This window comes from Hyaena hyaena, unplaced genomic scaffold (genome assembly GCF_003009895.1).
Source record: "Hyaena hyaena isolate Hyena2069 unplaced genomic scaffold, ASM300989v1 scaffold_261, whole genome shotgun sequence".
In the NCBI taxonomy this organism is placed as follows: Eukaryota; Metazoa; Chordata; class Mammalia; order Carnivora; family Hyaenidae; genus Hyaena; species Hyaena hyaena.
In genome coordinates this window covers 1,067,847-1,091,906 of record NW_024080893.1, presented here as the reverse complement: position 1 = coordinate 1,091,906, position 24,060 = coordinate 1,067,847, and the positions used below count along the sequence as shown (strand labels likewise).

Sequence of the window (24,060 nt, the reverse complement as noted above, 5' to 3'; positions counted from 1 at the left end):
TCCCTTTCCCCCACCATTTCTCCCCTTCTTCTCCCCCATGGTCCTCTGTTAAGTTCCTCCTAATCCTCCTATGCATGCAAACTAGATGTTTTATTTATTTCTGAGAGAGAGAGAGAGAGAGTGTGAGCAGGGGAGGGTCAGAGACAGAGGGAGTCACAGAAACCAAAACAGGCTCCAAGCTCTGAGCTGGCAGTCAGCACAAAGCCTGACGCGGGGCTTGAACCCACGAACTGTGAGATCATGACCTGAGCTGAAGTCGGCCGCCCAACCGACTGAGCCACCCAGGTGCCCCAGAAACCCACATTTCTTGTATCATTTTTTAGTCACCAGTCCAGTTAATTAGCATCAGCATTGCTTGGTAAGAGTCTATTAAAGTTAAAAGACTATCTGATCTTTGGGAGAATACTAGAATAAGAGCAAGAAACAAAAGTTGTTTTTTTTTTTTTTTAATGTTTATTTATTTTGAGAGAGAGAAGGGCAGAGATAAAGGGAGGAGGGGCAGAAAGTGAGGGAGACAGTATCCCAAGAAGGTTCCATGCTGTCAGCATAGAGTCCAGCACGGGGCTCAAACTCTCGAACCATGAGATCATGACCTGAGCCGAGACCAAGAATTGGACACTTAACCATCTGAGCCACCCATGCTCCCCAAGAAACAAAAGTCTTTTCAAGTTTCATGCAAGTAGAATGATGGAAAGTAACTTTGGAAATTCATTTTTGGAGTGCTATTTTTTATTTTATTTTAATTTTTTTTTAGAGAGAGCACAGAGTGGAGAGAAGGGCGGAGGGAGGGAGGGAGAAAGAGAGAGAGAGGGGGAGAGAGAGAGAGAGAGAGAGAGAGAGAGAATCATAAGCACTCATAAGCACAAGGAAAGAATCTCGGCTCAGTAGGGAGCCCAACTTGGGGTTCCATTCCACAACCCTGGGATCATGACCTGAGCTGCAATCAAGAGTCAGATGCTCAACCAGCTGAGACCCACCCAGGCACCCCTGGAATGATATTTTTAAAATGAAGTTTGATTAGAAACATTTAAGAGGCTAAAGGAGGTTCAGAAATATATTTGGGAAAGTAGGAAATGATTTACAAAAGTTAGGGTGCTTAGAGGCATGAATAGAAATGTATATGTGAACCATAAAAACTATGTTGTTTCTCCTCTCCCCACCACCAGTGTAAAGTATAAAATAAGAGGCAGAAGTTCCTAAGAATGAGCTAATGACTTCCTTGAGTTTTGGTTTGTTTCAGTCTCCTGTTTTTAGGTTCTTCATCATATTTCCTCCTTGGAAAAGAGCTCTCTCTCCCCCCTTGTAGCTAAATGATTTAGACATCACTTAAAATTTGCCTCTTTGTGACCTACTGCTAGGTTATACAGCATAGTGCACATGTACGCTTGCTCTGATGAATTAAAGGCTGACCTTCCCGACAGAGGTCCCCTCTGGTAACAGAGGTCTCACGAACTGCTCACCCTTGCCTGTTCTTGCCCATCTTTGGAAAATGGGCATCATTGAATGTAGCTTGTACTTCTTATCCTCATGTTATGTCACCCTTAACTAATTCTAGTTCCGAGTGGATATAGACATGCAACTCTTACTAGCTGCCTTTTGGATATATAGGAGTGAACCAAATAAAATACTTGGCCATTATTTTGATAACAGATTCTTAGTAGTTAATTCATTTCTGCGTGTTAACTATAAATGTCTTTAAGTATACCAAATATTGTCTCACTCCTTCCCTGATAGACTTTTATGTCTCCATTTTCCTTTAGTAATCCTTCTCCTATGCTTTGCTACAAGGAACATTCTGCTCTTATAAGGAAGGTATTTGGGATATATGTTCTTGAGCCAGTTAGTTCTCAAGCCATTTTATCTCATTTAGTCCTCTTTTTCCTCTGTTAGCCTCATTCAGAGTTCCCAGTTATAGTTATTTACATTATGGTCAACATTAGTTAACAATGTTTTAAATAACTTTTCCTGTTTCTATGAGTTATACTTGCTTAAGTTTCAGAATTTGGAAGCACTTAAGCATATAAAGGAAATTAAAATCCTCTCTCAGAGATACTCATAGTTTCCAGATCTATCTTTGAGTCTTTTTCCCTAAACCTGTAGACAGACACACATGCATACATGTTTTAAAAACTGAGATTACTTAATAGTGTCTTACTGTATTTCTCCCCAATATTATAAAACAATCTTTTAAAATATATTAAAGAAAATGTTTGTATTCTATTCTATGATAAGGATATATGTAACAGCTAAGAAATCCCTTAGTTAAGAGAAATAGTTTTATGTTACTTTGTACTTAATCTTCATTGTGAAAGAGAGCAAAACTTAGGTGTTCCCATTTTAAATAATAAATGATGAATTGATGAATTGTGTTATCAGGGAAAGAAATTAGGAATGAGAACAAGGGATGTTGTTACCATATGCTAGTTATATGACTTTGCATGATTTTGAGTAAGGTCTTTTTTTAATTTCTTTCTTAAAGTTTTATTTATTTTGGGAGAGGGAAAGAGAGCATAAGCAGGAGGAGGGGCAGACAGAGGGAGAGAGAGAATCTGAGGCAGGCTCTGCGATGTCAGCAGCAGAGCCCGATGTGGTGCTCAAAGTCACAAACTGCGAGTTCATGACCTGAGCTGAAACCAAGAGTTGGACTCTGAACTGACAGAGCCACCCAGACACCCCTTGAGTAAGACCTTTTGAGTCTCTTTCCTCATCTGTAAAATTGAAAATTAGTGACAACTGTTCTTTCAAATAGTTGTTGAAAGGAGCAAATGATAAAACATACATAAAAGTTTCAGACTATGTGACAAATTAGCTATGCAAATACAAAATGTGTTTTAATATGTGGGAGAAAGGGTGAAGAGAATCTTTCTCTAAGATTGAATCAGTGTATTTTCTTGATAGGAACTATGTTTAAACATCATTCCAACCTTTGCAAATCTTATAGACTACCCATCCATGAAAAATGCTTTGATACCAAGAATTAAAAATGCATGTCTACAGACGTCGTCCCTTGCTGTAAGTAATTATATATTAATTTTTGCTTTTCTTTCACTTCTCATTGTTTTAAATGATTTTTTAATTATTAAATAACCCTTTTAAAGAATGTTCATTTATTTATTTTGAGAAAGAGAGAAATAGAGAGGAGGGACAAAGTGAGGAAGAATCCCAAGCAGGCTCCACACTGTCAGTGCGTTAACTTCACCAACCTTTACTTATTTTTTTTTAAGTTTATTTTATTTATTTTGAGAGAGACAGATAGAGAGCATTTGTGTGAGGGGAATGGAGGGGGAAAGACAGAGGGAGAGAAAAAGGGAGAGAAGGAGAATATCAAGCAGGCTCTGCACCGTCATCATGGAGCCTGACGTAGGGCTCAAACTCAAGAACCGTGAGATCATGACCTAAGCTGAAACCAAGAGTCAGATGCTCAAGGTACCCCTAAATAACCCTTCTGTGGTTTGTTCATATATTTCATCTTGGCTGTAGGTAACCTATATAATATAGTACTGTAGTGAGCAGTAAAAAAACAAAAAGTGAACAATAGCTTTAGTTTTCCCTAATATGTAATTTTGCATTGTTTCATCCATCTTTATTAGGTGAAATGTGAATTTCAATAAATATAAGCATTTGTAGCTTAATGGAATTCTAGGCAAAAGCAATTTAAATAACATGATTTTACTTTATTAAAATGACATGATTTATGTAATCCATTTTAGCTTATTTTTTTTTTTTTTGTTCTAATGGTTCTGAGATAGAAAACAACACAAAAATAGGAAAAAGTATCATTGTTTACCAAAATGAGAAATGAAGTCAGAAAACCAGAGTTCTTATTCTGGCTCTGCTACTAACCTCTTGTGCCACTGGGCAAGTTACTATACCCCTCTGAGTCTTTTTCTTCATCAATATAAAAAGACTTGAAATTCAGTTCCTTTCTCTGAAATTCTCTAAATTTTTTGATTGAATTTTCAAAATAGGTGAAGTAATATACAGCTTAAAATTTCACTTTTTTAAATGCTTTATTTATTTTTGAGAGAGAGAGACAGCGCACGAGCAGGGGAGGGGCAGAGAGGGAGATACAGAATTGTAAGCAGGCTCCAGGCTCTCAACTGTCAGCACAGAGCCCGATTTGGGACTCAAACCTAAGAACTGTAAGATCATGAACTGAGCTGAAGTCAGACACTTAACCAACTGAGCTACCCAGGCACCCCTAAAATTTCATTTTCAAAATGCTTTTTCAAAATCTGGCAGTACCTGGCCTGGCTTAGTCGGTAGAATATGGGACTTTTGAACTTGGGGTTGTAAAATTGAGCCCCATATTGAGTGTAGAAATTAAAGTAAAATAAAAAATCAAATCTTATAAAAGAATAATGAAAAGAAAAAAATCATTTAAGTCACACTTTTATTTTATGGCAGCATACATTTATTTTAGCATACATTTTGTCAAAGTACATGTTCTAGTTCAGTTCTAAGTATGTATGAGGTGGGAAGCATGGATGCTTAAATGATCTGTATTAATGCCTGGGGATGTTTATATCTCATTTTAAGATGCCAACTGAGCCCGTAAAAGCATGTTTACAAAGAATTATAATGAATGCATCTGGAGTAGTAACTCTGGAAAGGATTTGCATGTATAGACCATGTATGGTGCTCCTGCCTTCAGAGGGGCAAATGTGAATTCCTGAATTGCATTCATAGACATAAGGTTAAAAGATTCTAACTGGAAATTCCTAAAATGTGAGTCCTAAGTTAGAATTGTATTTTAATACTGTTTCCTGAAAATAAAGAAAAATAAATTTTACACAGAAGTAGGTAAAATAAGAGCTCTCTTTTTTTATGACCTACATGACTAATATTTTTTATTAAAAATAAAAATAAAAGTTAACTAGTACTGCTAGGTTCTCTTTACATATATACACACACATAAAGAATGCAACAATTCCTTTTATAATACTGATTCTAAGAGCAAATTAAGACCTTAGCTGTCTTTTTTGAATTTGTAATAATCCCTTATGTTTGAATTTCAGAAAACGATTGTATGTTATTTTTCAGAATATTTCCCATCTCTCTTATAGAAATAGGGTGTTTTTTTTTAACCAGCTAAATTATTTTCTGTTTTTTTAGTTAACTTTTTTAACTGGAATTTTATTGATTTTATTCTTTTTAAAAATTGAAATATAATTAATGTGCAGTGTTATGTTAGTTTCAGGTGTACAATATAATGATTCAACAATTCTATACATTACTCAGTGCTCATCACAATAAGTATACTCTTAATCTCCTTTAATTCACTCAACTCCCCACCACCTCCCCTCTGGCAACCACCAGTTTTCTGAACAGTCTGATGTGGGTTTTTGTTTTTGTTTTTTTGGTTTGTCTCTTTTTTTCTCCTTGAAGTAGTAGTTAGTACTAAGTAGTTGTTATCCTAACAAATTCAAGCTAAAAACAATAGGGTGTGAAATATTTATCAAAATAGTCAAGCAAATATAGATAGAATTTTGATTAAAGAATTTCTAAGTATTAGATTTTAATATCTGTATTAAAGATAGATTTAGAAATAGAAAACTTTAGGTAGGGTATAGATAATTTTCACATGTTGTTGAAATATTTAAGAATGAATTAAACCTGAGTTAGAGAAAAGTACTAGTAGCCTAGTAAAACTGATCACTTGGTAGGAGAATATAGTCCTTTTTATGATTCAGATGTTCCTAAAGAGAAATTGTTAATAAACACATATATAGTAAAGCTTCTCAAGTCCTAATCACTTCATTTAAAAGAATACAAAATTGAAGTCATTCCTTGCTTTTAGCTAACTGGTGTCCTGGTAAAGCAATCATAAATTCTTCCTGAAACAAGTCCAGGGGTGTTAGTAAATACATGGATTTCCTTTGCTAATAAAGGATAAGAGCTTTTAAACCTACTTTTATTCTGGAGATTTTAAGAAATCTATATGAAGATTAAATTTATACTTAAACATTTTGTTCTAGTTTGCAAAGACTTTAAGTGACTAATGCAATTTACCTCTTTTAATAGGTTCGTGTAAATTCATTAGTGTGCTTAGGAAAGATTTTGGAATACTTGGATAAGTGGTTTGTACTTGATGATATCCTGCCCTTCTTACAACAAATTCCATCCAAGGAACCCGCAGTCCTCATGGGAATTTTAGGTAGCTGAAAACTTAATGTTATTTGATGCTACTTTATTGTTTCATAGTCATGCAAGTGAATTTTCCAAATTAAAAAACCTTTGTATCCTCTTTTCAAGTATATAGCATTCAGTAATTGAAGAATGATGGGATAAATACCATGATATAACTTTTCTTTGTGTTAATTTTAGCAAATTAGACATTTGGAAATCCTAGCTTTGCAAATACCATGATAGCATGAAGTTTTCCCTATAAAATGTTACCTGTTAAGAGAGGCAAACAAAGCTACTGGAAATGCTGATACCTGTCTTAATAGTAATATTTGTATTTGGTAGCCAGTTTGTAAGAGGCACTGTATTGAGTATTTTCTCTGAATTACCTCTTTTGTCCTCTCCAGATTCCAGTGAGAAAGCTAGTTATTTCTGTTTGACAGTATGTACAGTATGTAAATTTGTCCTCTCCAAATTCCAGTGAGAAAGCTACTGTTATTTCTGTTTTACAGTATGTAACCCTGAGGCCCAGGGTTAAAGTAGGTTATTCAAGATAACACAACTGAAAAGCAGTAGAGCTGGTTTTTAATTTATATATGCTTAAATCTTAACCAGTATGTTTCACAGCTAAGTGATGTGCTGATGAAGCATATTAGCCTTACAGCACAGTCTGTTCTATCAGCATACTTACCAGATTACTCTGTCAAGAAACTGAAATTGTTTATATAAATAGTTACAGTTTTGATAGTCCAATCTGGAAATGCTGGGTCTGCTATACCAATGGAAACGAACATAATTGTAATATCACAAAGACATTAGCAAGTTTAGTTTTACTAAATTTAAAGTTTGTTAATTTTGAAGACAAACCAAATTACTCAGCTGTGTGTTTTTAACACCTGCTATAGTGCCTGGTCTATAGAAAGCCCTCAGTAAATATTTGTAGGAATGGTCAGCAAGTAATTTATTTTAGACCTTTGTAGACATGGTATATGGTATGAAACTTTTGGGCTCAAATAATTTAGTTTTCCTGAAAAAGAGTTTGACGTAATGGAAAGAACCCTAGCTTCTGCCCTGGCTCTGTCAGTTCCTGGAATGACTTTGAAAAATTTCATCATCTCTCAGATGAGGATAAAAGTACATCATTATAGGAGTCTTATGAGAATTCAATGAGAAAATGGGCAGGGAGAAGTAATGTGCATAGTACCTAGCAAGTAAGCATTTAATAGTGCTCAGCAAAGTTACTCAGAGTATATAAGTGAAATTTACACTAACAGGAAAATAATATCATATGGTGTGTTCTAAAGCTATAGATTATATACAAAACACTTATAACAAGCATTCAGAGAATGAGAAACAAATGTGCTCAGTTTACCAACTGAAGGCTTTGTGGAATAGTTGTAATAAGCAGGGCCTGGAAGTTTGAGTGAATAGGTGAGATACTAGGAAAGGATTGTGTGCAGTTGAATTAAATTATTAAATTTTCAAACATGTTAAATATAGTTAAAGAAGTGAATAAAGGTATAAGACCTATACTCACATACTTGTGAAATAGATGTCTCAAGTTTGGATGAGAAGTCTGAAATACATATTTAGGTGTTTTCAGGAGAGAGGATCATTCTGTACCCTTACTGTTGTGCTGTAGTAAGGCTTTTAATATTGCACTAACATTAAATGTGCTCTTAAGCCAAACAAGGGCAGGTTAAATACGTCATGGTTTAAATTGATAATAAAGTCAAAATCATTCTTATCCATATTTAGGAGCATCCTCATTCTAGGTACTGATAAGAAAAAATTTGTAATTAAACTGATTATCAAGAGATTTCATACAGACACAGTATTTTCCTAATATCTATTAATTTGTGGTATTGGATTATAAAATTTGTCTCATTCTTTTCTATCAGGTATTTATAAATGTACTTTTACACATAAAAAGTTGGGAATCACCAAAGAGCAGCTTGCTGGAAAAGTATTGCCTCATTTGATTCCCCTGAGTATTGAAAACAATCTTAATCTCAATCAGGTAGGAAAATTTTGTGTTTTATTCAGTTTATCCAGTTTCCTGTTTTCTTGGAATTATATATAAACATACTATGTTTAAATGTTGCTAAAACAAGGAAAAATATACCACAGAATTCAATAAAGAAAGTTGTAGATTAAAAGTCAGGAGTATGTGAGTTGGAAGGATGGATTATTGAAGGCTTCATTGGGAGATAGTAAATGACTAGAACATTGAAAGATATGTAGGATTTGGGCTAATTCAAGGGGACTGGAAAGTTGGCATGAACAAAGAAAAAAAAATGAATGTGATGTGTCTGGGGTGTATGTCTATTATTTATTGCTACATAAAAAATCACCACAAACTAGATGGTTTTCATAGTTTCTATGGGTCAGCCAAGCCAGGGTATGGATTCTCTGTTTAGAGTTTCTCACACTGCTGCAAAGACTGGGGCCTCCTCTGAAGGCTCAAATGAGGGAAAGACAGATCTGCTGCTAAGCTCACTTACATGGTTGTTGTTAGGATTCATTTCTTTTTAGATTGTTTGACCAAGGGCCTCAGTCCTAGCTCTCCTTGCTTCTTGGGCCTCCCAGCATGGCAACTTCATCAAAGTGGGAAAGAGTCTGCTAGAAAGATGGAAGTTACAACATCTTATATTGTAATCAAGAAAATTACATCCTGTTTCCTGTGTTCTATTCTATTTGTTACCAGCAAGTTAGGACCAGCAAAGTCCTGCTCACACTCAAAGATAGGGGATTACACAAAGGCCTGAGCAGCAGAATGAGAAGATAATTGGGGACCAATTTAGAGTCTATCAGCCATAGAGAATGAAAAATCCAGTTTGACTGAGAGATACCTATAAATCAGTAGGGGAGTAATGAGAGAGAGATAAATTGAGATTAGAACAGTCAGACTTTAAATGGCTGTCTGATTTAGGTATTTGCTTGTTGTTGTTGTTGTTTACTTTAATTCCAGTATAGTTAACATATAGTGTGATATTAGTTTCAGGTGTACTGGTTTAGGTATTTGAACTTTCAAGATGTGGTAAACATTTGAGCAGAAAGGTAATGTGTTCAAACATTATTATATAAGTATCTCTCTCTATACCTCTATCACTGTAGTTATCACAGCTATGTATTTATGTGTCTGCCTTTCCCAGAAGACTGGTTATTATATCTTATTATTTATTATATCCCCAGCACTTAGTGCAATGCCAAAAACAAAAATATTTATTAAATTGAGAGAAAATTTGAGTTACAGAGTGATGATAAGTCATTTTGTCCCCCACAGAACGGGTGTTCAATGGAGTATAATGGAAAAAGACTGGGATTAGTTGGTTACTGTTTAACAGGGAGTGTCAGAAATGGATGGGCAGACAAGATTGGGAATTAACTACTGAAAGTGAATTAGAGCAATGAAAGAAACAGAAGCTAGAGTTAAGCAGGAAAGCTTTTGGCTTAGGGGAGAGTGCCTAGGGAAAGGAGTTTGGAGTTAGGGACAATTATAAAATTAATCAGATCCATAATGTCGTATGAAGTGGTTGTGTAAGCCTCTGAAAGTTACTGTCCCTAAATTTCAATTTTTGTCTTGATAGTTCCTTCATATCTTGGGTGGCAGGGCTGAGGTTACAATTGGCAAAAAGGGAAACAGTGAATATCCAGGAAAAATAGGATGATGATATGCTGAAGATAGTCCAGCTTTTGGTCATTTCTGTTCTTAGTTCTCATATATATGATCTAGCATGTTTTTAAATATTCCCAAATTATTTCAGGATATATAATTTCATATGAAATATGATGTTTTCTTCAGCTTTATGGTTGATATTTTTAGGGATCTATTTTAATCAACAGACATATGTTGATTCATATCGCCAGGTATTTCACGAAAGTTAACATGGGTGTGGTCTGTTTTTCTATTCATTTCATGGACAGGGTTCCTAATTTAAGAGTGCCCTCTTCTGTAAATTCTGACTTGAAATAACCTAAGTGTATTTTGTATTATGTGAGAAAGGTATTGTGATTTAGAAAAGTACATTTTTTGCATTTGATTATAAAATAGCACATACCAAGTAACAGTCAAAACTCATTACAACTTGTGGTAAGTAGGGGTTCCAAAGACCACCTTCAGATTCAGTGATTCACTAGGAGTCCTCACATGCCTCAACATATAGTTGTACTCATGGCTATGATTTTTTGTGGTGAAAGGATATAGAGCAAAATCAGCCAAGGGAGAAGGCTTATTAGGGCAATGTCTGGAGGAAACCAAATTCAAGCTTCCAGAGTCATCTCCTCAATGTACTTATTTTCCCTGGTAATGAGTTGTGACAATATATGTGAAATGTTGTAGTTCCATCTGCCTGGCATGTATTCAGATGCCAGACTCCCAGAAGGAAAGCAGATGCTTAGCATGAAACAGACTTTATACAGCTTACTGAACCACTGTCATCAGTTAATGGTGGGGACCATCCTAAAATCTGAGGTTCTGGACACCAGCAACGGCCAACCTTGCAAGCAGGCCTTTTCAAAGATGGCAGTCCAGGCCTACTATGTTAATTCTTCTGCACCAAATTGTGCAATATGAATCTCACGAATAATGTTGAGCCAGTGAAGCCAGACACAGAAGAAGACCTACCGAATGATTCTATTTAAATACAGTACAAAAAAAAGTCAAAACTAAGCTGCCAGAGGTCAGACTCGTGTTTACTCAGAAGTACCCAGGTGGTGGTGGTGGTGGTGGGAAGTACCCAGAAGGGGACACAAGGAGCTTGCGGGGTGTTGCTGGATGTTCTTTTTCTACATTCAGTTTGTGAATTTTTTGATATGAGCACCTATATGTATACTTTTCTGCTAGTATGTTTTAATTCATTACAAAGTAAAAAGGAAACTAATCAGCAGAGAGTCTGTCAAGGTAAACTGCTAGAGAAATAATGCCTTTGTTACTTTCATGGTAAGACGAAGGATGAACAGATGGTTGAGCAAGGTCATGTAGAAACTAGCACAAGCTCTGGAGACAGATTTATATAAATTCCAATCCTGCCATATGTTATTTAGTGTCTCATACTAAGTTGCTTTGTCTCTCACTGAGCCAGAATTTCCTCATTTATAAAATAGAAATACTAATAAACCTATTTTCAAGAGTACCCCACACAAAAATATAGTTAGAAGATTTGGGAGGAGAAGAACACAGTTTCTGGATTCTTCCTGTAATATATGGTATTGTTTGAATAAATTGTTCATGATGATCTGAGGTACTCTAAGAATCATCATTTAACCAAAGCCTAAACCACATGATGACAGAGTATTACATATATTTTATTAACTTAAATTATTTGAAAGTTAAACTATATACATTTAATGCTTCTTTCAGAAAGTAGATTTATTTTAGCCAAGCATGTCATTTTTGTAACAATCTGAATAAACTAATCTTTAATGCATTGTTAAACACAGATATGCACAAATTCACATGGTCACTTTTGGATTATTCTAGGAAAGTCAATATGTAGTAACTGCTGGGGGTAAATTTATAAGACCCCTGAATAATAGCTGTTAGGCAATTTAAACTAGAACACCCATATGTTTTCTGAAACGTAGAAGCCTCATCAACTTTATCACCATCATACAGAGATACTATAAAAGCTTGCTATGATATGCTAAGTTTAAATATACTATTCTTGTGATATAGTACTCTGAGTGGGCTGTATTCTGGTAAAAATAGAGAATATTATGATTAATTTGTTAAATTATTTTATTAGATTACATTTGCTGCCAACTTGAAGCATTATAACTATATCAATTTCTTATTATACCAGTTCAATTCTTTCATTTCCGTCATAAAAGAGATGCTTAACAGATTGGAGTCTGAACATAAGACTAAACTGGAGCAACTTCATATAATGCAAGAACAGCAGAAGTAAGTAGGTTACATATGAATTGTACATGGCCCAACGGTGACATTAAAGTGACCTTATGATTGATTTTCTGGAATAAGGACCTGAAAAATTGATGGATTTCTGGTTTTTTTAAAGTGAAGTTAATTACTTTAATTCCAGTATAGTTAACATTCAGTGTTATGTTTGTTTCAGATGTACAATATAGTCATTCAAAAATTCTATACATCATTACTCAGTGCTCGTTATTAATCCCCTTCAGCTATTCTACCCGTCTCCCCATCCATCCCCCCTCTGGTAACTACCAGCTTGTTCTGCATAGTGAAAAATTGATGGATTTCAATTTGATCTCATGTGAAAACATTTAAAAATTTTCCAACATGTTAACTTGAACTGAGTTAAGATAGAATGTTGTGGAAAATCCAGTGTCATTTCTGAGTGTAAAAATGTAACATGACGATAATCTTAATATTTTCTATACATAAAGAAAATTCTATTCCTGAGAAAGTCTCGTCAGTGTTAGCTACTAGTGTTAAAAATTCAGGGTGCTGATTATGAAGAGCACCACTTAAAAATATTTTTCAAATCTATGAAACCCTAGTGTTTTGATCTCTCCCTTTTTCTTTTCTCTTGATTCCAGAAACATTTATAGAGCATTCACTTCATATTTAATACCACAACATTCACTTCTTTTTCTTTAAGATTTTCTTTCTTTTTTTTTTTTAAATGTTTAATACTTTTTGAGAAAGACACAGAATGTGAGTGGGGGAGGGACAGATAGAGAGGGGGACACAGAATCTGAAGCAGGCTCCAGGCTCTGAGCTGTCTGCACAAAGCCCGATGCAGGGCTCAAACTCATAGACTGTGAGATCATGACCTGAGCCGAAGTCAGATACTCAACCAATTGAGCCACCCAGGTGCCCCTAAGAGAAGATTTTTTTTTTTAATGTTTTATTTATTTTTGAGAGAGAGATAGAGACATCGTGAGCAGGAGAAGGTCAGAGAGAGAGGGAGTTACAGAATCTGAAACAGGCTCCAGGCTCTGAGCTGGCTGTCAGCACAGAGCCTTATGCGGGGCTTGAACCCATGAACTATGAGATCATGACTTGAGCCGAAGTCGGACGCTTAACCGATTGAGCCACCCAGGAGCCCCTAAGAGAAGGTTTTCTAAATTATTTGTAAACTACTAGTTTTCAAAGGAAGAAGGAAAAGGTGAAAATTATTAAGTAGAGAATGCCAGTTTATTAAAATAAAATCACTATATTTGTTTCCCAGAGAAAAACACGTGATTTTAAGATGCTTGTTAAATCCTGAGCCAAAAGACATCAGTAAAATTTATACCAGTTATGGGCAAGGTCCCCACGTAGAAATTTTTTAGTTTTTGCCCCAGTGTAAGATGATGGCTTATGGAGGTAAATTCACCAGGTGTAGGATGACTTGCAGTACCCCTTTGTATGCTCTAAAGATTCTATGATGTATATATTTATGTCATTTGATGGATTGACTATATTAACATAGGAACCCTGAAAAATAATTTTTAAAAATTTATAAGAGAAAATTTTAATATCTAGTATTTGTACTTGAGGTGTAAATGAACCTTCCTTTTTTCTTTTTCATATTTAAATCTTATGTTTCAAGGCATGGATCTGGCCTAGCACAGTAATGATTATAGCATTTATTATTAGAATCAGATTCTGAATTTAATCACATCAAATTCCACATATCATACCTTGTCTCTCAGTGAACTACAAGCCCTCTGACAGTAAGAATCATGCTTGCCTGGTTTTATGAGACTGAGTAATTCTCTGGTAAAGTTTGAATATGGAATTAAAGAAAAAAAAAGACTTTTTTGGGCAAGCAGACATTAATGTAGGAAATAAAGAAAAAGATTATGACTGTTCTGAAAGAATAAAGTTGCAGTTTGTTTAGGTTCTAATAAACCCCATGTGGATGAACCATTTTTTGTATGATTATTTTTTAAAAAAACATTTCTTTTTATTGCTTTGTCATAATTCAACTTTCCTGCAGATCTTTGGATATAGGAAATCAAATGAATGCTTCTGAAGAAACAAAAGTTACAAATGTTGGCTCTCAGGTAAGACATTTAGATTATTTTAATTTTTGTAAAAAGATCTTAACAGTGTGCTTCATTTGAGGGGCTTTTCTCTTTAAGCAGTACAATCAGAGTTTTTTTTATGTCATTCAAGTGGTTGACATTTTTCTGTTTCAGCATATTGACAAAGTCTTTAATAACATTGGAGCAGACTTTCTGACTGGTGGTGAATCAGAAAATAAAGAGGATGGGTTACAGAATAAACATAAAAGAGTAAGTTTCTTCACTTACTCTTAGAGTGCACTTATTTATATTATAGGACTTCCTATAAACTGCAGATTTTGTTGGGAAATACTGTTCAGCATCTTAACAAGAAACATTTTTTAATATTTTTATGAAATTTAAAAATTATCATGGGAACATGACCGGATTCACATTGAGAGTAAAAAAACTTGAGAATTTTAACTTCCTTTATTAGGTAGCATTTCTAGATTGCCTGCCTCCTTTGTCCTTTCTGCTGGTCTTTTCCAGTCATACCTCATGATAAATGTCTTTGTGTCTCTACTCTGCTTCTGATTTTGAATGATAAATTATAAAATGATACTTTCTAATTGAAATTCATTAATATTCAATATAATATGTCAAGTTTGCATTTCTGCTGGGGGCAACTTTTCTTCTATTCATTTGACAAAAACCATGAGTACCTGTATGTGTAAAGCCAAGGAGATACTGGGCATTGTGGTTTACAGAATTTTAAGAGACCATTCTGTGAGTTTATAGTTTAGCAAGGTTGATAAAGGAAAAAGACAGATGTCAAATTTGATTCAGATATTAGCAGTGAAAGACACGGTTTATGTCTTCCTTAGCTTTTTGGTGAGTTCCTAGTATATTTTTGAAGTGACATAGGGTTGAACAAGAGTCTCCCAATTTTATAAAATGAAATTACCAAGTCATATTCTCCTTGTTTGTAAAAAGGTCATTTTGATGAATGGTTTTAAAACAATAACTGTTTTTATACTGAAACTATTCTAGCATAGATTTTGTGAGTTTCTACCTAAAGTTAAAATCTTATAATAATTCAAAATATAACGTAACTGTGGCAGTCACCACTGCAGGAGTAATTTGTAAATTACTTGCTATCGTCAAACATACGAAGACATACTTTACAAAAAAAGAAATCTTCTGTTTTATAAGTGAAATTATGAAGTTGCCCATTGATACTTTGTTTTATTTTGTTTTGAGGCACCACTTACACTTGAAGAAAAACAGAAGTTAGCAAAAGAACAGGAGCAGGCACAGAAGTTGAAAAGCCAGCAGCCTCTTAAACCCCAGGTGCACACACCTGTTGCTCCAGTCAAACAGGTGAGAACTCATTTCTCTTGCATCATTTCAAGCATACTTACTTTCATTTATACTCGTGTATAATTTCAAACACATTATACTTAAGGAGTAAGTATATAACTTAGTCTGCCTATTAGCGTTTGTCTAAAAATATATTTCTAAGAATATTTCAATAATGCAGTTTCTAAGAACTGCGGGCATAAAGGATTTTCCAACCACTCCTCAGTAGCCTGCCTAATGTATAATGTTTTGCGATAGTGCTTGTTACCAAACAAAGAGAAAAAGCTAGATGAATATCAATTAAGAGAAGGCAATAATATTCTTAAAAAATATTAGATTTCACAGAACTAATTAACTCTGTTCACCTTGAAATGGTCAGGAATATTATGTTCAGGCATTTATATATTTTTGAACAAAAAGTAATTTTTAATTTTTGGTTTTTCAGTGATAGGTCTGTAACTTGATTTAGGAATACTTACCAATATGTCCTGATCAGTATTTACTTCCTCTTATGTTCCAGACACTGTCCTAGGTGGTAGTGCTATTGCTGGGTTTAAGTTTCCTGCTTGTAGAGAATTTACACTCATACTGCCTGCAGAAATAACTTTATCTTCAAAGCTTTCTTTAAATTATTTTTTGTTACCTCTTTTTTTTGAAAAAAAATTTTTATGTTTATTTATTTTTGAGAGAGACAGAGTACAAGTGAAGGAGGGGCAGAGAGAGGGAAACAGAGAATCTGAATCAGGCTCCAGGCCCTGAGCTGTCAGCACAGAGACTGACATGGGGGCTTGAATTCATGAATAGTGAGATCATGACCTGAGCAAAAGTTGGACGCCCAACCGACTGAGCCACCCAGGCACCTCTTTTTTGTTACCTCTTAATCACTAAACTTCTGAGAAAAATCTTTGTGGCCCAAGAGGCGAAATAAAAAATGGTAGGTATTTACATAAGGTTAGAGAAAAAAATTTCTACAAAATTGTGATGCAATTCAAAATATAAAAATAATGGAGCATTGGGGCGTCTGGGTGGCTCAGTTGGTTAAGCGGCCGACTTCAGCTCAGGTCATGATCTCACGGTTCATGGGTTCGAGCCCCACATTGGGCTCTGTGCTGACAGCTAGCTTAGAGCTTGGAGCCTGCTTCAGATTCTGTGTCTCCTTCTCTCTCTCTGACCCTTCCCTGCTCACGTTGTCTCTCTCTCTCTCTCAGAAATAAATAAAAAACATTAAAAAAAGTTAAAAAAATTGATAGAGTATCATTTTTGCAATACAGATCTACTAATGAGAAGAAGGCATTTCTGTTTTGGGGAGTGGTGGGCAGAGCCAGCATTTTATTTAATTGGAATTCAAAGTTAGTTTTCCCTGTCATCAAATTGATTGTAAATGTTTATCTGTAAAAAATATGTGACAGGCTGGATTTGGCCTGTGGGCTGTGGTTTGCCATCTTGGTATAGACTGTTGAGGTTAATTTTAAGTTGTCATTTATAGTATAATCTACTAAGTGTTACTGGTTATAAATAGTTTGGCAATCTTGGAGATAAAGTAATTCCCTCATATTTTTCAGACTAAGGATTTGACAGACACATTGATGGATAACATGTCATCTTTGACCAGCCTTTCTGTTAGTACCCCTAAAATTTCGGCTTCAAGTACCTTCACTTCTGTTCCTTCCATGGGCCTTGGCATGATGTTTTCTACACCAATTGATAATACCAAGAGAAATTTGACCAATGGCCTAAATGCTAACATGGGTTTTCAGACTTCAGGATTCAACATGCCGGTTAATACAAACCAGAACTTATTCAGTAGTCCAAGCACACCCGGAGTAACCAAGATGACACTGGGAACACCTTCCACTTTACCAAACTTCAGTGCTGCAAGTGTTCCTCTTGCTGGTGCGAAGCAGACTCAGCAAAGACCCACAGATATGTCTGCTCTTAATAATCTCTTTGGCCCTCAGAAACCCAAAGTTAGCATGAACCAGTTATCACAACAGAAACCAAATCAGTGGCTTAATCAGTTTGTACCTCCGCAAGGGTCTCCAGGTATGGGCAGTTCCATAATGGGAACACCGATGAACATGATGGGACAGTCTGCCTTTAGTATGCAGGCTAATCCTTTCTTTAGCCCACAGAACTTTGCACAGCCACCAACTACAATGACCAATAGCAGTTCAGCTAGCAATGATTTAAAAGATCTTTTTGGGTGAGGTATCTTGCTCTGTTTTTGAAGGATTACTTCAATTTTAATCATGCGTGAGCTGATTTACATCTTTATATAGTTGGCTTGGAGGAACTACATCTGTGGGAAAGTGAATGGTTCTGTGACAGAAAACACCTTGTTTCCATGCCAGCATAGTAGTTGTATGGACTCCTAACAGTTGCGTTTTTTTAAATCATTGAGGATTTTTTCCTCTTACCACCTCCTCTTCCAAGTTTTTAAAAGACCCAACCCTTACCAATCTCTAAGAGAAAAGAGACACCTGAGTATCTTGAATAGCAGAATTTTTTAATCAAATGTTTGTTTATTTTAGCTTCTAAATCTTGGTTTATTTAAAAAATTGAGTTGATGGTTAATGCAAGTTTCATATGTTAAATATACATGGTACACAGTCTGCCTTCACAAGTCATTAGTCTTCATTTAAATGTGTGAAAAATCTTGATGGTTTATTGATTTGTTTGCATTTAGTATGACTGAATGAGATAACGATAAACAACGAAAAGAATTAGTTCACTTGCTTTTTCCCATCTTATTTACTTTACAGATGAACTAATGTTCAATACAAAAGACTGAGCAAATACTACAAAATTTAACTTAATGTTGATTTCATTGGTTCAAACTAAAGGCATTATTAACCATCTTAAATGCAAACTGATCACTGTAAATTATATTTTAGCATGGTCTGCCTCAAATAGTAATGTATTTTTCTGCATTTACTTGGATATATTTAGAATCACTTTCTTTCCTACTGTATCACAGATAGAAGACTATGTACTGATTTGTACAGAGATTTGACAAGCCTATCTGATGTGATTTCCCTGACTCTTGCTTTCGTATTTCATTTTGAATTCAAACTTCTGAGGTTGCAGCACATATGAATTGCATTTTCAAAAGGATATTTGTAAGAAACTATATTTAATGAGTAAACTTTTGAGATTTCTGCTGTATTGTTTCAAATGTAATAAACTTTACTTCTCTAAAAATGAGCGGTTGTATCTTCTCGCTACCAACAGATTAACTTTCAGCTTACCATGATAAAGTCTGACCTCATCAGTTACTGCAACTAAAGTTTAATTGTTTTCTAGAAATTTTAGGAACCTTTTGTTTGAACATTTTTATGTCCACAATTAGCTCTTTTTAGCAAACAAAAAATTCTTCTAATAGGAAATATGCTTTATTTTTTAAAGCCTTTCTCTGATATTTTTCTTTGATGTGCTGATTATTCAACCACAGAGCCTTATGCTGTAAATGTCATTTGTATTTTGTTTAAATTATATCCCACCGTTATGTGATAACTTTAAAATGATCTTTCAGAGAACTATATATGCATTATAATTGCTGCTGTAGGGTTTGTGGTTTTTAATTCTCTGAAACCAGCAATCATTTAAAATAAATCATATGAAGTTTAGTGTGCTGATACCAAGCTTATTCATTGAAATATGTATGTATATATATATACACACACTATATACATTGAATGTCCAGTACTTGATTATAAAATGTAGTTTGTTGATAGTATTGCTGGCAGTATTCAGTAAGGGGGTACTTTAAAAAATAAAAGGTCAGCTTTACATCTGGTTTCTGTATGAGCTGTACTTTGTTACTACATGGTTTTATAAAAAAGATTCGTAGGAGTGTTGAAGAAATTTACCCAAGAAATGAGAGGCACTTGGAAGATCAGATGTTTTTATCAAATACATTCACACCTTGACCAGATTATCTGTCTTATTTGTAACACAATACTAATATTTCTCTTGAGAAAAGTTTACATATGGAATAAAACTAATGTTGGAGAATTTTCCTTAGTAACAATTTTATAGTCACTGTTTATTAGGAAATTGCTGTTTATTTTGTAAAATAACGATGTCAGTGTTGAATTCCTCATTAGATGGAAAGCTGAATATAACAACATGTAATTTGAACTTCTAAATATAAAAAGAGATTATTTGAAAGAATATAATATGTAATTCTTAGGTAATTTTTCCATCTTGAATTTGGTCATTCATTGAGGTAATGGTGCTACACTTAGAAATGTTTTCCTCTAGTTTTTCTGTTTTCTTCAAAATATTTTACTTGAATCACTTCCATCAATTGAATGGTTACTTTTGCCTTTTTCTCTCGAGAAATTACATCTCAGGGGCGCCTGGCTGGCTCATTTGATAGAGCATGCAACTCTTGCTATCAGGGTTGTGAGTTCAAGCCCCCATTGAGTATACCACTTACAGGAAGGAAGGAGGGAGGAAGAGAGGGAAGGAAGGAAGATTACATCTGAAATACAGTGCTATTTTATGCTTGTATTTCTATGTGAACAAAATTTTCAAAATACTAGATCACAAAATTATTTCACATATTGACAGCATTTAAGTCCTTGTGCTTAGAGTAGAAAGTTGATGGGTTAAAAAGTACCTGTAGACAAAAATTACAAGAAAGATTCCCTTTATTTGAGTTGGTTCCTTTTTCTCCTAATGCTAAAATGTATGATATATAGAGAGGATGTATAAAAGGAAAATGGAAATAGACTGTGTACTTGGCTGGTTTTTGTTTATTTTTCTTTTTATTTTGGAATGCTTATAACCCTTCTTTTCACCTGAAGAAGTTAAGGAAGTAGGTTTTTTGTTATTTTTTAACCTGTAAAATACCTCACATGGTTGCTTTTATAAGATTAAAAGAAAACGTATATGTGACAGTACCTGATAGCGAGCACAGAGTATGCACCAAATAAATTTTAGCTTTGATAAAAATCTTTATATTAAGTTGTGATTTTATGCTTTGTGATTTACTGGTCTTGAAATAATTTTTGAGCAAAATGAATCTAAGAATTTAAACTATATGGGATTTTAAGAGAGAATCTACATTGGTGGATTTCAAACTGTAACTATGACACCCAGAAATATATGTCACACTGCAAACCAGTATATAAAATATATACCTGAAACAAAAGTTTCAGAAAATGTCTTAAATACATGTGGAATATTCTGATTTTTTTAATTCTATCCTATTCATCAAAAAAAAAAAAAAACCTTTGCAATCTCAAAAAGAATTTCATGATGTAGTTTGGATAAAACTGGAATTTAACCCTTCTCCCAAGTTATAGAAATAGCAGGCCAGATACTTATATGGCCTAACGCAAGGAGGTCAGAGCCCAGAACAGAAGCTAGATTTTTTTTTCTAATGTGCAGTCTGATACTCCACCATGTTGCATCCTTAATTGTATGGATTCTTCTGGAGTTGGTTTGTTGAGACTGTTCTATGTAGCAGGTATGTGTTCAGCACTCATTTGATACCGTTAAGTATATTTCTGTTGGAAAAATTGATGTTGAGGAAGGAGAGGGAGGTGAGAAAATGAATGTTTGTGGTTAAAAAACAGCCTCTGGGCTGCTTCCTGAATTGTGAGTGAAGAGGGCTGGGGGAGCCGGGTTAGCGGTGTCCAGACATGAAACAGAGTTAAAGTATGTAACCTTGAGGAGGAGGGGTACAGTGGGGAAAAAACATTTCATCAAAATGGAGTTTGTTGAATGTTAAAAACTTTTCCTGTCCAAAGCAGTCAAGTTTCTCTTGCCACTCAAGGGAGGATTATCTCTAGGATGGGAGCCACATAAGTAATTTAAAATTTTCTAGTAACTTCATTAAAAAGTAAAAATTGGTGGAATTAATGTTTAACTGATTGGAGCCAAAGTATTTCAACACAGAATTTATATAAAATTTAATGAGATAATTTTACATTTTGTGTCTAGTCTTTGAGCTCCAGTATATATTTTATACTTAGTGCATCTCAATTCGGGCTAGTCATGTTTCAAGTACTCAGCGGTCACGTGTTGCTAGTAATCACTGTATTACATAGTGTAGGCATATATGGAAGCCAGGCAGTCATAAGGGTGAACCATGGCAGTTATCAACTATCTCCCAACTCCAAATATAACCTTTTTTGTCCTGCTTTGTGATGCTGGAGCCTGGACCTTATAAACTTAGCTTTTCCATGAGCTTAGCAGAATGTTAGTCTTCACTGATAGAGGGCCCTGAAGTGGTCCTGCAAAGCAAGAGCAGCAAGAAGACACTTCACTTCTGGGTCCTGATTCTCTATTTTAATTTACCGTCAGAGCCCAGGAGCCCAGCAGGAGAGTTCCAGTTGTGTGCAGGGTTAGACTCTGCCAACCTTGCTATCCCTTTGGAGCAGTTCCAGTGGGCTGCTTCCATGACAACTCAGCAGCTGTCTCCCACTCAGTGGCCCATGAGCTCTGACAAATTTCTACACTACTGGCAGTCTGAAAGTTCCCATGGAAACCACCCTCTCTGGTGAAGTTTGGTACTTAGCTTGGGAGGTGGTCAGGGTGGGGAAGAGAGCCTCTCTTGGTCTTTAGTAACTTAATTTATTTCACTTTGTCTCAGCCTAGAGGTAGTAGCTCCTTTTTTTCTCCTGCTACTGCTACTTCTTTAAGATTAGAGTCCTTTTTAGTGCTTTTAATTAATTGACCACCTTCTAGTTAACAATTACTTTATTAAAATTTCCTCATTCAAATATCCAGTGTGGGTTCTGCCTCCTGACCTCACTCACTAATAGATACTGAAACTACTATGTCATTTTATTTAAAAATTTAAAAATATTATTAAAATATCTTTATTGGGGTGCCTGAGTGGTTCAGTTGGTTAAGTGTCCGACTTTGGTGTCATGATCTCACAGTGTGTGGGTTCGAGCCCTACATCAGGCTCTGTGCTGACAGCTAGCTCAGAGCCTGGAGCCTGCTTCAGATTCTGTAGCTTACTCTCTCTGACCCTCCCCTGCTCGCTCGCTCTCTCTCACAAATAAATAAAAACATTTAAAAAATATTTTTATTGAAGTATAAAGTTGACACACTAGTTTCAGGTGTACAAGTATAAAGTTCACACACGGTAGTGATTTGACAACTATATGTTCTAAGCTGTTTAAAAATGGGGCTATATGATACATATTTGCTGCTAGCAAAAGTTAAGGGGGTTGATTTTATATACTTAGGCTATATTAAAACCTTCTAAAAGTTCTTTTGAAATGTGCTTGTGGCAGAAATATGGTTTAGCTACTTTATACCTATTTGATACAGCTCCAATTTTAATACTTGAATAAAGTAGAATTCCTTCTACTTTTTGTATATGTTCCTTTGTTGGTGGCCTAGGTTGCTAGGAAAGCCAGTGTTTGACTTTCATATAAATAAGTAAATGAGACTGAGACTTTAATGTATAGAGTTTGGACATAGGAATCTATATTCATTCAGATGAATCAGGGACTCTTCCAAGTCCCTCTCCTTAAGCTTGCCAGTTTTTCTAAATGCAATGATAAAACGAAAGTCCGACATGGGGCATTTTCATGGGCACACTAGAAGCATACAGAGTGCATAGGACTTTGGAACCAGATAAAGTTGGGGGGCTTTTTTCTTATGTTTTTAGAATTTTTCAAGCTAAAATTCTAGCATTCATGCTGTAAGGAGGTGACATGATTTATACATTTGCTCATGTCTTGAAACACATGCAAACTTTTTAAGAAAATCTTGTCTCTTAACAGATTAAGATCAGTCTTGTGAAGTGATGGAAAGGCTTCTCCCTGAAACAGTATCCTCATTAGACTGCTCCACTTTCAGAAGGGATGTCCTTTCTCTCCCCAGCACCAGTGATTCTATGCACCTGCCCTTAATCAGCAATAATATCCATGGCCTAGGTACTTGTCAGAGAACAAACTTTAAGTCTATTGCCCAGCATTTAAAAATCTCACGTTTAAGAAATGTTTATGGAAGAAGCCATATATTGAGTAATCAATCCATTTCTCTAGAAACTGTGAATGAAGTTAAGCCATCTAGATGGAGGCCTTTGTGTCTGGGGTACCTTTGGTTACACATCAAAGTTCCTTTACCACACTTAGCTTTGGGCTGTATAAGAAAACTGAACATCCATGCCAGGGATGACACTGGTTCACTCTAGCATGCAGTAGTTTCCTTGAGAACCCACAGGAGGAATTTCAGGTTTCAGTTCAGGAGAAAATGTGCTTCTGAGCAACTGGTTTGCCCTTATCTTTAAAAGATAGTGTCTCTGAATAATGTAACAAATCACATATTAACAACTGGGAAGTCCAGCCAAATTTGCAGTCTGCTTGTAGCAAATGTATAGGACGTTAATAGTATGCACTATTCAGTGTTTACCTTCTGGCTTTATCTGAGTTTTTAAATTCTCATTTCTCCTTTGTTCTGATTTCCTTTTTTTCCCTTTAAAGTTCTTTATCATTTCTTTAGAAATTCTCATTTTGGAATAAGTATATAAATAAATACATAGAATGAATGGGTTTAAATCTTGTCTCTTTCACTAGCTGACCACAATAGTTTCCACAGCCATAAAATGAAGATCATGCTTTGCAAGCTTTTTTTTTTTTTTTTACAAATAGTTTATTGTCAAATTAGTTTCCACATAACACCCAGAGC

The 24,060-nt window shown here is 35.1% G+C and overlaps 1 protein-coding gene across 2 annotated transcripts in view; it reads left to right on the top strand.

Moving 5' to 3' along the window:
• SCYL2 (SCY1 like pseudokinase 2) overlaps window positions 1-18,606 on the top strand; it is a 64,573-nt gene extending 45,967 nt beyond the window's left edge. For both annotated transcript variants that reach the window (XM_039245590.1, XM_039245591.1), the window contains 8 exons: window positions 2,899-3,012; window positions 6,025-6,157; window positions 8,028-8,146; window positions 11,931-12,031; window positions 14,037-14,103; window positions 14,239-14,334; window positions 15,304-15,423; window positions 16,965-18,606. In XM_039245590.1, coding sequence (XP_039101521.1) covers window positions 2,899-3,012; window positions 6,025-6,157; window positions 8,028-8,146; window positions 11,931-12,031; window positions 14,037-14,103; window positions 14,239-14,334; window positions 15,304-15,423; window positions 16,965-17,609 — 1,395 coding nt within the window. In that variant the 3' untranslated portion in view covers window positions 17,610-18,606. The remainder of the gene's footprint in view (window positions 1-2,898; window positions 3,013-6,024; window positions 6,158-8,027; window positions 8,147-11,930; window positions 12,032-14,036; window positions 14,104-14,238; window positions 14,335-15,303; window positions 15,424-16,964) is intronic.
• The last annotated feature ends 5,454 nt before the right edge of the window (window positions 18,607-24,060 follow it).